The sequence below is a fragment of the Mesoplodon bidens genome (assembly GCF_964165515.1).
Source record: "Mesoplodon bidens genome assembly, chromosome: 12".
NCBI lineage: Eukaryota > Metazoa > Chordata > Mammalia > Artiodactyla > Ziphiidae > Mesoplodon > Mesoplodon bidens.
Window position 1 is genome coordinate 73,627,054 of NC_138168.1, and position 14,910 is coordinate 73,641,963.

A 14,910-nucleotide genomic window follows, 5' to 3' on the forward strand; every position below is an offset into this window, starting at 1 on the left:
CTTTTCCACTGAACTGTTCTCAGTATCTGTTGACCATTTGGGTCATGTACCCAACCGAGTTCTTTCAAGAAGTATCTCAGTATTTGTCACGGGTCATTGATATCTTTAAAAAGACCTGAACACAAAGTCCAGTAGTACTAGAATAGTTTATTTAGTGAACTTGATATTTAAATTTATACATTTATAATGTATGTGTTATTTTGTAGTATTAAATGAGGTCTTTAAGTCCCATGTAAATTCTTTGCCCCAGGAAGCTTGTAATTATTACCAAGACAGTGAAAAGACCAGGTAATGTTATCATTTTTAGTAACAGGTCCAGTTATGTAAACTGACATGGAAGCTAAAAGCTTGTTGTTGTTTTTCAAGACCAATTTTTATTAAGGCCACTATTAGATTTTTTTTCAAGAACAATTTTTTATTAAGGCCACTATTAAAAGCTTGTTTTGTTTGGAGAAAAATGTCAAAGTAGAGCTGACCCTGGAAACATTTCCTTTCAGATTACTTCTAGTAAGAAATCAAAGTCTAGAAGGAAATTAGGATGGGTCTAGAACACATTTATCAAAGGAATTATGACTATTTGGATATATTAAAAAAAGGAGAGCCCATAGCAGTCACACTAAACTTCAGCCACTTTTTTTCCTTTCCTCTGACTGTTTTAATTCCATAAGTCTGGCTATTTCCATGCTGGTGATTGGGAAAGGGAATAATAGTTCTAAAACCGAGAGATTTCCATAAACTCCCCACAGACTTTTGCTGAGTTGGGATAAGGTTGTATTTGGGCACGGTGTCACTAAGTAATCCAGAGGCTAGCAAGAGAAAAAAAAATCCTATTGAGGGGAACAGATTTTATTTCATTTCTTTTTTATCCATGGCCTTTGGTATATTGTGGTGGACTTTAAAATATAATTATTGACTGAGTCCGCTTCTTCTGTGCAGTATGAGTCCCTCTACAGAGCAATAGTGCCCCTGTGCTGAGAAATCCAAACAGCCCCTGATGGCATCTTCTGCCATTTAGGAATTTGTTTTAAATTCCTCCCCTGGACATCTCCTTCTTGAGGCACACCCCCACCCCCCTGCCCCCAGCCAAAGTCTCAAATGCCAAATCTTATTGATTCTAGAACCATATACATTCAACATTAACATTGTCCATTTTTCTCCATCTTTTCTGACACCCCCCTTTGCCAAGTCTTTATTATCTGAGTTAGGAATAATTGCGAAAGACTTTACAATGAGCAGAAAAATGAGTGGGAGTCCTGTCAGCTCAGCCATCTGGGTTATCTGCTTTCCATGATCTTTGAGCTACTGTACAACTCAGTGAGTTGTAGAAAACAGATAGTAACGCAAATGATTCTTATCCATAAAAATGCAAAGTAGCTGGAATGCAATTGATTATTTCCCCTTGGATAGATTTGTTTTTGCATCTGTTGTAAATTTATTTCAACTTTCCTTTATTGCATACAAACATGTGGTTTTTTGAATTTTTCTTTGAACCGGTTGTAACACTCTACTGGTTCCCCGATTACTTAATGAGTTGAAGTCTTTAACATGCTTTAATATTACATTTGTATGAGAATCATGACTTTATCGTTTTTTGAAAATTATTCCTGAACAAGGGGGCCACTGTCATAATCTAATACTGGTTCTTCCTTTCCATGGTTCACCTGAACCTTGGAACCTTCCTTCCATTTTTGACAGAATAGCTGGAGTGTACCTTAAAGTGTAAGTCTAAATGCCTCTTTTCTCTTCAGTAAAATCTTTCAGTGGCTGCCCCTTGTTCTTATTCGGCTTTTAAGACCCTAAGTAGTTGCCCCCTCCAATCTACTCCTAATTTCACTTCACTTTAGCTCCTCATTATACTCCGGCCACCGCAGTGGGCCTTCTCATGGCTTTTACACATGCTCCTTCCTCCAACTTTTTGGGGCAACTCCTACTCCTCCTCAATGCCTGAGCTTAAATGTCACTTTCCCAAGGACACTTTTTCTGAGCTCCCAGACTAGGGTAGATATGCTGTATATTGTTTTTTTTTTTTTTTTTTTTGCGGTACGCGGGCCTCTCACTGTTGTGGCCTCTCCCATTGTGAAGCACAGGCTCTGGACGAGCAGGCTCAGCGGCCATGGCTCACGGGCCCAGCCACTGCGTGTCATGTGGGATCTTCCCGGACCGAGGCAGGAACCCGCGTCCCCTGCATCGGCAGGCGGACCCCCAACCACTGCGCCACCAGGGAAGCCCGATGCTCTATATTCTTAAAGTGTTAGCTTTTGAAGCACTTATCATAATTGTCTTTTAAATAATTGCATCTCAAAATATTTGTCTCTCCTTTCCTAGACAGTGGTACGCTCCATGGGTGCAGGGCTTCTGGCATTTAGTAAGCACCCAGTGAGTGTTTGTAGGCTTACTAAATAAATGAATGGCGGTGACAGAAACATACATTTAAATACCTAATACTGTATATATCCACAGACTGGTTGGAAGTGGTTGTATTGGAAGTAGATGGGAGTAGAGTGTGGCATTGAGTGCAAAATGGCATAAATTGTGTTATTTCATGGAAACAAATGCATCGGGGCTTTTGCTCCATTTATTCACAAAAACAAATCCAGCTATGCAAAATTTCTGCATTTACATGGTTTCTTGGAGATGGGCTGGAGAGATTGTTAAATTATCATTTGGATTTAATACATATGATTCTCTTATTGATGGGATAGGATTCTTCGAATAGGATCCATCTACTAAATTCATGGTGATGAAAAATGAGATTTAAAACTTAAAATCAGCTCAATTCATTCCTTGATAAGGGATTTGGCAAACAGCTTGAGAATACTGAATAATATTTTGATAGCTAAGATAGCATTCACTATAAATGTATATTCTTTTTTTTGCTGCAAGTCCTTGTTACTATGTCACAGAATACACACCACTTTGGAGTCTGGGTATCCTGAGAAGTAACACAGTGTAGGATAACTTATGATTGTTGGGTTTTGAGAAGTTATGAAGAGCTCGGGAGAAAATGATTATCTAAAGGAGATGAGAATTAGGAAATGAAATACTTATTCCTGGATATGCTGCACATTTATTTGTGACCTTGGGCAAATTACTAGCCAATTTTTTTCAGGTCACTTGATTTTTATTCCTTTAGCTATAAAACACACTTGAGCGTAATAGCTTGCCTCATGTTGCTAAGAAATATTGAGGCATTATTGTGAAACATTATAGGAGATTATAATTACTTAGGAATGCTAAATTAAAACTCTGTCAGGGACTACCCCCTCCCAAACTTGTGGTAGCCCTGATCTGTGCTATTCATATATCTTAAACCAGAAGCAGAAAATAGCATTGGCTCATTAAGCCCACTTTATTCCACTGTCTGGTGGGTAAAGGTTGAGGGTTCTGTTCACTCTGATTCTAAGAGCCTCATTTGTTAGTGAGCTGTTTTCCCAAGGGAGGCAGCGAAGGCCTCACTGTCCCAGTGTTGGGAAATTTGTTCTGACTTTGAGCCTGCATTTTCTCTGGCTGACTTGCAGAGCTGCTCATCTGTCAGAGCAGAGACGTACAAATGGCAGAAGCACTTTTCTCAGTTTGCTGAGGTGGTTCTCAAAGGAAGTTTGAAAATAAAGGTTAGGTAGAGAACAGGCCAACTTAAAAATGCTGAACTTCACTTTGGGCAGATTTCTGCTTTTTCTTTTTCGAAGACAAAGATGAGCCAAGTTTTCATTTAGTTACTATTGCACACTTGAACTTTAAATTGATAGGACTTAAGAGAGGAAATCTGTGAAGCATTTTTTACAGGTTTCAGTGTGAAGAGCGATTCCAGTGTGTTCCGTTTGAGACAGTGGGACATTGCTTTCAGTATCCGATTGTTTGCAACTTTGTTCACGTGGGAAGTGGTTGGCCACAAAAATAGACGTGGGAAAGGATGTGTAGGTGGGTGCAACAAAAGCAGTCTGTAGATGTTTAGTCCTCTTTTTAGTATCGTGAAGGAGACTGTACAGGCTTCCTTGTGTGATGATAAATAACATCTATAGTAGAGATTTGAGCTGGAGTTACACACTGGGTCTACTACTGATTTATTTTCATGAATATGTGTATGGCGACTCAACTCATTGTTTTAGGGGACCATAAATATTCAAGTGGTTCCTTAAGTTTCAATTTATATTCAGCAATACCCCTAAAGCAAACAGTAAAATGCACTTCATATTCCTAAACAGCTTCCAGACATGTTTTAGCTATATTATGTAAATATGTTTGGGGTTTTTTTTGCTGTTGTTTGTTTTCATTCAGTTTGATTGTTTTGCTTCCAAACACTATACTTGTAGAGTGACTTTCACTTAGTTACTGTGGTTAAATTAAAGAAACTATACCTAAATATTATTTAACATGCTGTGTTTGTACATATTGAGGACTTAATAAATGATTTTGATTGAGCCTATTAGTATTTGTAATCGTTAAAACAAATTTGGAAATTTGGTAGTATATGCTGTGTCTTTGTAATTGATGATCAATTTTGGTATTGATCTGCTGAGAAGAAATTCCTTTTCACCCTTCACCTAGAGAGGGGAGAGCAGAGCCACCCACGCCTGGCGGCCAGAGGCAGGGCCACTTGCACACTCCATGGGCAAGTAACCAGGAGAGGTCTGCAGGCTGAATAAACCCCAACTCCATATGCCCATCAGGCAGGGTCTGCAGGCCGACTCAATAAACCATACAGCTCATTCCATATATGTACAACTGGCAAAGCACTGGAAATGTTTGAAGAAAGCAGTTCCTCAAAAGATAGGCTTCCATGGGACCAGGGTGAGGCATTAGTTAGGGCATTGATAATGATAGTGTAAAGGAAAAGAGAACATTTCCTTTGTTTAATAAAGGAGAGGCAGCTGCCTTGTCCCTTCCTTCTCCTTAGGGTGTCTCCTTAAAAACATAATAGGCCCAATTTTTTGGTCAGGAAGTAGATAAACCCATCTCCAACTTTCCAGTGCAGAATAACAAAGACCTCAAAGTTAACTCAGAAGTCTCTCTGGAGGTTGACAGGAGACCAGCACGAGGACCATCCATTTGTCTCCCCAGGAGGTACACACTCATTGTCCTTTATTCTACTTTACTGTATGTTTGTGTGAAATTCTGTCCAGACTTTCTGGTCTTCTACCAACTGCCTGCATGCACCTCATCTGATATGAGTATTCAATAACAAAGTGTTTTCTCTGTTTTCTACGTTGAATAAAGATCTTTTGTGAGAGGATTTTTTATTTCCCCAACAGATTATAAAAATAAAAATAACAGGGCTTCCCTGGTGGTGCAGTGGTTGAGAGTCAGCCTGCTGATGCAGGGAACATGGGTTCGTGCCCCGGTCCGGGAGGATCCCACATGCCGCGGAGCGGCTGGGCCCGTGAGCCATGGGCGCTGAGCCTGCACGTCCGGAGCCTGTGCTCCGCAACGGGAGAGGCCACAACAGTGAGAGGCCCGCGTACCGCAAAAAAATTAAAAATAAATAAATAAAATAAAAATAACAGTGTCAGATAACTCCACTTCCCACCCAGTCTGGCTCCCCTCATGATTAGCCATGCTTGGAGGGTGCCTAACAGTAGCTCTTGGAGCTAAAAGCTTCCTAGTACAGTTGAAAATGGTCCCAGGGTCTCCTAGTCCTCTTTAACAGAAAGAGCTTCTTTCCCCCAAAACCACCACCTCTTCAACAATCCTCTCTTTATAACTCACTGGCCCACAGTGACCTAGACCTACTCATCCACGCACCAATCAGAGCCCACCTCCGAAGGTGGAGATGGTGGGGTCACGTGGGCTGAATGCAAAAGCACAAGGTGGCATTTAAAAACTGTTATCTTTTCACTCTTCTCCATATTATACACAGTTAATAACGTCATTATTTATAGTGGGATTAGGTAAATCACAAGATAGACTCTGTACTATATTTCTTATTTGGTACAAACTTGGCAGAATCAAGCTAGCTCATAAATCCCTTTTGCTGTGCTCCCCATGCTGTTGGTACAGATTTTGTTTACTCTGTTTAGATTCTGAGTGCCACAAAGGTACAGACTGCATTTGTCATCCCTCACTTGTTAGTGTCAGCAGGGCACACCACATAAAGGAGGCCATCTTCTGAACCCCAAATCTAAGTCCCAGTTCTACTACTGGTTTGTTGTCTTTACAAAACATTAACAGTTCACCCTTTTAAGAACTCCAAACTGCACTTCCAAAATTTTGCTTTCTTATTCAATCTTTTGTAGATTTTTTTCCCATTACTACTACTGCTGCTGCTGAAAAACTTGACCTACGATGGAAATAATTATGATTTGCGATTATTGAAGAAAGGGGAGAATAATACAGTATTAGATTATTAGATTAGAGCGAGGGTGGAGAGCAGATCACATGGGATCTCTTATTTGGAGTTTGAATTGTATTTCCCCGTGATGGGAGTCCATTAGGTTAAAGCAGAGACATGACATGATGTGATCTGCACCTTAAAATTAGAGTTATTCTGACTCTTATGCAGAAGTAAAGAGGTTGGTTGGCCTGGTATTGGAGACATGGATGCGAGTGGGGCCATTAAGGAGTGGTGGTCACCTTTGGAATGTGTTTTTGGAGGTAGAAATGACAGGGTTGTTATGGATTAGAGATGAGGAATGAGTGAAAGGAGAAGAATCTGGTGTGACTCCTTTGTTTTTTTGGTCTGCACAAGTATAATGACTCCTGGTATTTTGCAATCAATCATTTTCCCTAGTCTGTGGATGGTGGTGTGCGTGTGTGTGTGTGTGTCCTTTCCACAGAGTTTCTCAGTTCCTCAGAGGACTCACTGTTGACTAATCTTGTATTTCCCCTGTATGTGGTTATGCCCTATGAGAGAGATTACCAGTCATCCTAGGATCCAGTATGCCTGTAGACAAGATTTGTTGATCCGGCACAGTGTTTTAGGACATTACAAATATCAGGAGATTATACACATAAATTCAGATTTCCAGCTCTTTTGAGAAACCAGAAGTCCTACCAACAGTGGGCTGGGATTCTCAAATGGCCGCTGCTGGCTGAAACTGAGCACTGGCTCTTTCAGCCTTTAGGGCTGGCCGATTCACCAGGTGTGATGGGCCCATCAGGTTGGCCACATTCAACTGAACCATCACGTATCCATGACTGTATTTGCAGCCTTGCCCTCCCTCAGACCCCAGCTTATCCCTCCTGCATCGTGATGACAGTTTGCTTCTGTCCTCTTGACATTTTCGATTCAGGAGCTTCAGTGTCTCAGCTGTAGGTATTAACGCTGGTCCCTCTTGGAGTCAAAATAGTGTTAGAACTGGTGTTAAGAGAGTTCAAAGAAGTATAGGGGACCAGGGGATGAGAGGAGACAGCCAAAGGGAGTCACCTGTGACATCTGTCATTTGGATTCCTATCGTGTGGCCTTTTTAAATTTTTGTTAAGGTTAAATGCGATGCAAGGCTTATCTGTCTTCCAAGTTCAAGATTATTCATTTGTACTATTTTGTGTTTATTGGAAAACTGTGGAAACCCTTGCTTGTAAATGGGGAGGGTGACCTGAACTTGGCATTTCTGCAGGGCCAGGCACAAAGGAGGTATTCACCAGATATTTGTCCAATTGAATTATTAAACTGTATTCTGTCTGTCAGAGAAGTTTCTGCAAATAAGTCTTTGCAAAGAGTTAAAAATCTAAATAAGGCTTCAACCGTCAGGCTGAATCAGGTTTTATTTTTATTAAACCATGACTTCTGACATTTCCCAACTGTTTCCCAGGGTGGATCCTATGTTTAGAGTCTGTGATTCAGAAGTAGCAGAGATGCTTTAAAGCCATGAGCTTGGAAAAAATTTCATTCTGAGTTCATTTAAATGTGGTATATATCTTGTGCCCTCTTTGGGAAGTCATTAAATGTACCTCCTCCGCTGCGCCACTGATTAACTGTTTCCTTCCCTATATGTCATGACCCTGTGCCCTCATAATTTTAGTAGCAGCTTAGTGTGGACTTTGAGAACCTGGATTTGGAGTCAGATCTGTGGTATGACATCCTAGTTCTGCCTCTAGCTCATCATGTCACTTCTATGTCTCAGTTTTCTTACCTTAAAGTTCTGTCATAAAGAAACAAACAATGCATCTACATCTCTGTAAATCTCTTAGAGCATATCTGATACATAGTAAGTCATACTATTGTTATGTCTAGGGACATTTCGTGTTTGCGTTTTCTGTTTTTGTATGGCCCACGAGCTAAGAATGGTTTTCACATTTTTAGGTGCTTGCAAAAAGTCAACACAAGAAGAATATCTCATGACATGGGGACATTATATGAAATTCAGATTTCCACGTCTACAAATCATGTTTTGTTGGAACACAGTCACCATTCCCATCGTCTCATCTGTTTATACATTGTCTGGGCCGCTTTCACATCTTGACAACAGGCTTGAGAAGTTTCAATAGAGACCACCTGGCCAGCAAAGCCTAAACTAAGTGCTATCTGGACCTTTACGAAAGACATTTTCTGACCTCCATTGTAAGGCACAAAGCACTGAATCACCATACTTATAGGTGTTACTCTCCTAGGTGGTAGGTGGACTGGGCTCTTTGGTATAGTTTGGTTCTTTCCGTCTGCCTATGGGACGTTCCTAAATTGCATTTGTCAGGAATAGGTAGTATTTTGTAGTGATTGGCTATGTGTGTGGGGAGTGTGGGTGTGTGTTTTATATGTAAGTTTTGAACCACAGTTTTAGATTTGTAAGAGCCCTGGTACCTTCCTTCATTGTCCAGTGAAGAGATCCACGGGCTCTATATTCCCTCCTGCAGGTGTACGTGGCTCTTCTGAAGGTACCAGGTGGGAGTGCACACCAACCATGCCATCACTGGGGGTGGGGTGGCGGAGTGTTAGGAGAATAGGCACACAGCACAAAACTTATTTCTTACTGATCGCCATCAATATTTATCTGAAATTTGGAAAAAGAATAAAGAAACTGCATTGCTGTTACTGTCGGGGTTTTTTTTTTAAAAGAATATAAAGACATTGGTTTCCCTAGTATAAGTGATTGACTTCTAGAAGGACAGAACTCTGTCTCAGTTACCTTTGTTTCAAGAGAATGCTTCACAAGGAGTCTTTCTCCAGATTTGTTCCTCAGTAAACAAATGAATGACCCGGACAAGAGAGAGGAAAAGAGTGTCTCATGTGGAGAAATTAATGCTGCCTCTTTTTTTTTTTTTTTTTTTTTTTGCGGTACACGGGCCTCTCACTGTTGTGCCTCTCCCGTTGCAGAGCACAGGCTCCAGACGCGCAGGCTCAGCGGTCATGGCTCACGGGCCCAGCCGCTCCGCGGCATGTGGGATCTTTCCCGGACCGGGGCACGAACCCGTGTCCCCTGCATTGGCAGGCGGACACTCTCAACCACTGCGCCACCAGGGAAGCCCTAATGCTGCCTCTTAATGAATGCCTCCCACTTTACCACTGAGCAGCAGTGGAGCCTAGGGAAGAATCCATTGGGTTTACTGCTGAGTTATGCTTGTCTCACAGTGCATACCTAAAGCACAGGTGTGCTCTTGTATCATCATGTTCATTAGTTTCGAATAGGATATATCCCTACAGATCATCGTATTAGTGAATTCGGGACTTGGAAGATCTTTCTCTGTGAAGTGACACTTACATGCACTCAGGTTCAGAATCTGCTTTTACATTCCTGCCTAAGATGAAGTGCTTACTTGTTTTATCCATTCTTTCATCTACTGTTGAAATTTTATGGCACTTTTATGACAGTAGGAAACATTACTGCTGTAATGATATGATAATGTACTGAATGATAATATCAACCATTTACTGAACATCTGTCATCTTAGTGTTTAACAGATGAGCCAATAGATGTAGAAAGGCCACTTTTCCAGAGTTACACGGCTGGTAGGAGGCTTGTCTACAATGAGGTCATCAGTGGGCGTTCATAACTATTTGTAATATGGACTAATATTTATATTTACTTTATTTTAGTCTATGCTGATTTGTGTTACTTCGTTTCTTTTTTGGAAAATGGATACTGTAGTGGATTTGAGAAGGGTTAAATGCCACCCAGACATTATTTAGCTGCGCTTGTCATCAGTAATTCCTAAGGTCCTTTCTGTGCCTAGATACCCTTATTTGTTTCTCCCATGAACTTTACTTATGTTGTTGTCTCTTTGCTCTGAGACCAGAGTTGTTCACGTCTTCCTGAAAGGGAATCTGGGTATTTGGTGGCTCGTTGGCTGAAGTGTACTTGGGTGGGTTTTGAGAAGAGGAAGGTAAGAGGTAGCAGATGACCAGGGCTACTTCTGCCCTTTGCTTTTACTGAGAGCGGGTAGGAAATCTTTAATGTGCAAAAAACTTCCCCGCTCTGCCTCTTGAAGTATTGCCTCTGGATCTGGTCTCCTGCATCACTCAAATCTGTTGATCATTGTGATCGATGGAGATAATCCATGTATCTCTGACATCGTCACTGCTCACATAGTGGCAGCTGGAAATAGAAAAGCAGCTTTGTTTCAGATATAAATAAGTCATAGTTTATTCTTTACTGATTCTAAGGTGAAGACTTTACCATACTTCCTCTCATTTAGAGTATATGAACTATGGAAAAGCCACGTGATAGAAATCCCTAGTTTGCTATACATTACACATAATTAAAAATGTAAGAAATCAGGAAGAGAGGAAAAAAGGGAAAATGCCAAGTTTTAGGAAACTTTAGGATGGCTTCCTTCCTTCCCCTCGCCCATTTCAAGCTCAGAGTAAAATTTTGTTTCGTATGACTTTATATATATATGTTTTAAAGTGAAGAATAAAGAATATACAATAATTATTGGTTATAAACTATCTTTATTATTGACAGGAAGTAAAACTGTTAATCTCTGGGGATTTCATATTAGAAGGGAATTATTTGATTCAACATAATCATACCACATTTATTACACTGTGCTCTATAGCTATCTGGACATTTTCACGTAATATTCTTTATTTCATCTTTACAATACCTGTGATTTAGAAAAAGGTAAATAGTAGTAAGTAGCTGATTTAGGTTCACCAGTTAGTTAACGGTCAGACAGATTAAAACTGAGGCGTCCTAATTTTCTGTGCAGTAATTGTCCTTTGCATACAACCCTGATACCACACACAGACAGGCAAGGTCCACCTGTGAATGGGGTAGGATTTTTCTGGCATGGACGCTAGAATATGTTTATCAGGGGAAGTTGATGCTGTTTATTAGTCAGAAGCAAGAGTTTAGAAATTCTATAGGTTTTGTCATTCAAAATACAGGATGGAAACTGGATTTAGACACAGAGCCAAAAGTGTCCTAATCATTAAGAAATTGGGACCTAGAAATACCTAGTGCCTGAGAGCTGAAATTGAAGTGGAGAGCTGAAATTGATGATGATGTGACCTGCTTCCATAATGGAAATACCAAAAGCCATGCTTATACTGTGAATGTAAAGTGCAGAGCTGGAATAAGAATCTGCACACTTTTCTTTGGCCTCTGGAGGCCTCTTTGGCCTCCAGGTGCTGTATGCTCATGTATATTTTTAACACATCTTCTCTCTCAGGAATACAATGGACCCTCGAACAACACGGGGGATTAGGGGTGCTGACTCTGTAGAACTGAAAAGCCATGAATAATTTAGTCAGCTCCCTCCTATCCCAGTTCCACCTCAGCGGTTTCAACCAACCACGAATCATGTAATACTCATGTAATACTCTAGTGTTTACTACTGAAAAAAAATCCATCTGTAAGTGGACCTGCACAGTTCAAACCCATGTTGTTCAAGGGTCAACTGTACATACAAGGCATACTGACATTAATCACAGTTTTATTTGCTCCCTTTCTAAGAAATAATGCAATTTATATCTTTCAGCTCAAAACATTTGTTATAGATTTCAAAGTTTTCCATACAAGGCAAACTTGTATAGTCTGGTGATCATCCAGACTTTTAATTGGAAGAAATGAAACTATTCATTTATTTGCCACTTATGTATGAAATTTCTGCTGCTGAAATTGTACCTTTTCTTTTATAGAGTGGAAAACCACCCATCAGTGATATGTTCACAGACCTCAAAGATGGAAGGAAGCTACTGGATCTTCTAGAAGGCCTCACAGGAACCTCACTGGTGAGGGATGCCATGTTCAAGAACCAGGCTAACGGCATATCTCTCATCATTACTGACACTTGAAGACCCTCTTGGAGGTCCTTACAATGTAAAGGCTGAAATAGGAACGTTAAAAAGGGGTTTTAATGAATTTTTTGATTGAGCGATATTTAGGCTTTATTGAGGGCTCTATTTTTATCAAAAAAATACTTTATGTGTTTATTGCTCTCAGACAGTAGAGACTTACAAAGAAGAGTGGATATGTAAAGAGGGCATAATATTTTGAATAGTAGAAAGTAGAGACAAATACATTTAAATGTTATTTAACAAATAGTAAAAAAAAGTTTTGAAAACTGATGGCATTTATTTTTATTCAGATTTTCAGTATTATCTTCATGTTCGTTCCGTCATCAAATCCAACTCTATTGCTTTATGTGTGAGGTACCCAATACTCACACAGAAATAACTCTGCCAATGAAGACGGTGTATTTTATGGGTACAACCTTTAACACTAGAGGTAGAATTACTATAAAAGATATAGAGAGATGCACTTCTGAAGATGAATTTCTTTCTTGCCGAAGTGTGTGGTGTTACACTTTACCTTTTGCCTTCCAGATGGTGGGTAGGCACCTATTGGAGAGATTGATCCCTTTGTCAGATAAGATTCCCTGGCCAATGAGGCAGAAAGAAGCCTCCCAGATCATCCTTCCCTGGGTGGCAATTCCAGTCTTCCCAGTGGGCCCTTGTAATCCTACCTGGAACCTGGGATAGCACCTCTGAATCCTCTCTGCTCTGTCTACACTAGTGCAGGGTGGAGGGGACATAACTTCTAAATCTTTCTTCATCCTGCCCAACTGAGATAGAAGAAGCTTTGTCCCTGGTGGAGCATTGGTTCCCAAACTTGTTTGCATCTTAGAATCACCAGGGAAATCTTTTATAAATTCCAAACCCAGACTATACTCCAGACTCATTAAGTCACAGTCTTTGTTGAACACAGGCACTGGTATTCTTGGAAGCTCCCTAGGAGATTCCAGTGTTCAGGCAAGCTAAGGAACTACTATCTTAAGGTGCTGTTAGTGGGAGAATTTGCATTCTGTCAACACCAGCCTTCATGGTGGCTTGAGAACCAACCCAGCCAGAGCTCCTGGTACGGGGGGCTCTTGTGTGCTGAGCTGCTGTTCCATGTGCATCTCAATGTCAATGTTTGACAGCAACATGGAGAGACTCTCTGTCTCATTCGATTTTGTGTTCTGTTTTCCAGCCGAAGGAACGTGGCTCCACAAGGGTACACGCTTTAAATAATGTTAACAGAGTGCTGCAGGTTTTACATCAGAACAATGTAAGTTTGTAATATGACTTCGGGGGGGGTGGTCCTTTGAGGCCATCGGGATGATTTATTTTGAAACCAACCATCTGCTCTGGACATTGGCATCAACTGATTTTTAGAAATATTTCTCTCTTTTTTTTTGCGGTATGCGGGCCTCTCACTGTTGTGGCCTCTCCCGTTGCGGAGCACAAGCTCCAGACGCACAGGCCCAGCGGCCATGGCTCACGGGCCCAGCCGCTCCGCGGCATGTGGGATCCTCCCGGACCGGGGCACGAACCCGTGTCCCCTGCATCGGCAGGCGGACTCTCAACCACTGCGCCACCAGGGAAGCCCAGAAATATTTCTCTTATGAGATATATTGAACCTGTTCTATGAATGAAGGAATAGTTGTGCTTTTTGTGATTACTTTATTGATCTATTGTATAAGTAATACATTTTTGAGATTTAGGTTCACCTGATTCTCTAAAGTGAAATTTTTCTTGTCATTTACTTATATTGCTGTCCAAACGAGCTAAAACAAAAACCTGGGTTTCCATAGAAAAATTGTCTTAAAAGTTATTTTTTTCATTTTACTAGGTGGATTTAGTGAATATAGGAGGAACGGACATTGTAGATGGAAATCACAAACTGACTTTAGGATTACTTTGGAGCATCATTTTGCACTGGCAGGTGGGAAAATTTTCAATCACTTCTTAATAGGAATTGGAAATGTATCATTTGTGTATTAGTTTCTTAGAGCTGCCACAGAGTACCACAAACTGGGTGGCTTAAACAACAGAAATTTATTTTCTAACAATTTTGGAGGCTGGAAATCTGAGATCGAGGTGTTAGCAGGGTTGGTTTCTTCTCCTTTGTTTGTAGATGGCTGCCTTCTTCCTGTGTCCTCACGTGGTCTTGTGTGTGTGTGTGTGTGTGTGTGTGTGTGTATGTGTGTGTGTCCTAATCTCCTTTGCTTATTCTAAGACACAAGTCATATTGGATTAGTGCCAACCCATATGATCTCATTTTACATAAACTACTTCTTTAAGGACCCTATTTCTAAATATATTCATATTACGAGGTGCTGGGGGTTAGCACTTCAACATATGAATTTGGGGAGGGGACACAATTCAACTTATAATAATTTGGAGTGAAAGAGCCTGACAAACTGCTCTATTTTCCTGGCATAGAAAAAACAGTATCTGTTTTTAAAACATTAGATTTAAAAAATGTCATACTTATAAAAAAATTGTAAAAATATCCCGAAGAATTCCTGGATACCTTTCCCTCAGATTCTCCAAATGTTAACAGCTGTCTGTATTTCTGTGTTTTCTCTCTCTCTCTCCCCCTCTTTCTCTTTGACTAAATAGATCTGTGAGTATTTTGTAAAAACAAATCATTTTTCTAAAAACAAGGAGTTCTCTTACATAACTACAATATTATTATTATGTTAATATACTATAAAATGTCTAATACATAATATTAATATTTATAATGCTAGTAGTAATTATTATACATAGGG

The 14,910-nt window shown here is 40.3% G+C and overlaps 1 protein-coding gene across 8 annotated transcripts in view; it reads left to right on the top strand.

The window, feature by feature from the left end:
• UTRN (utrophin) overlaps positions 1–14,910 on the top strand; it is a 525,852-nt gene that overhangs the window by 112,587 nt on the left and 398,355 nt on the right. For all 8 annotated transcript variants that reach the window (XM_081250822.1, XM_081250827.1, XM_081250825.1 and 5 more), the window contains 3 exons: positions 12,011–12,103; positions 13,344–13,421; positions 13,986–14,078. In XM_081250822.1, coding sequence (XP_081106948.1) covers positions 12,011–12,103; positions 13,344–13,421; positions 13,986–14,078 — 264 coding nt within the window. The remainder of the gene's footprint in view (positions 1–12,010; positions 12,104–13,343; positions 13,422–13,985; positions 14,079–14,910) is intronic.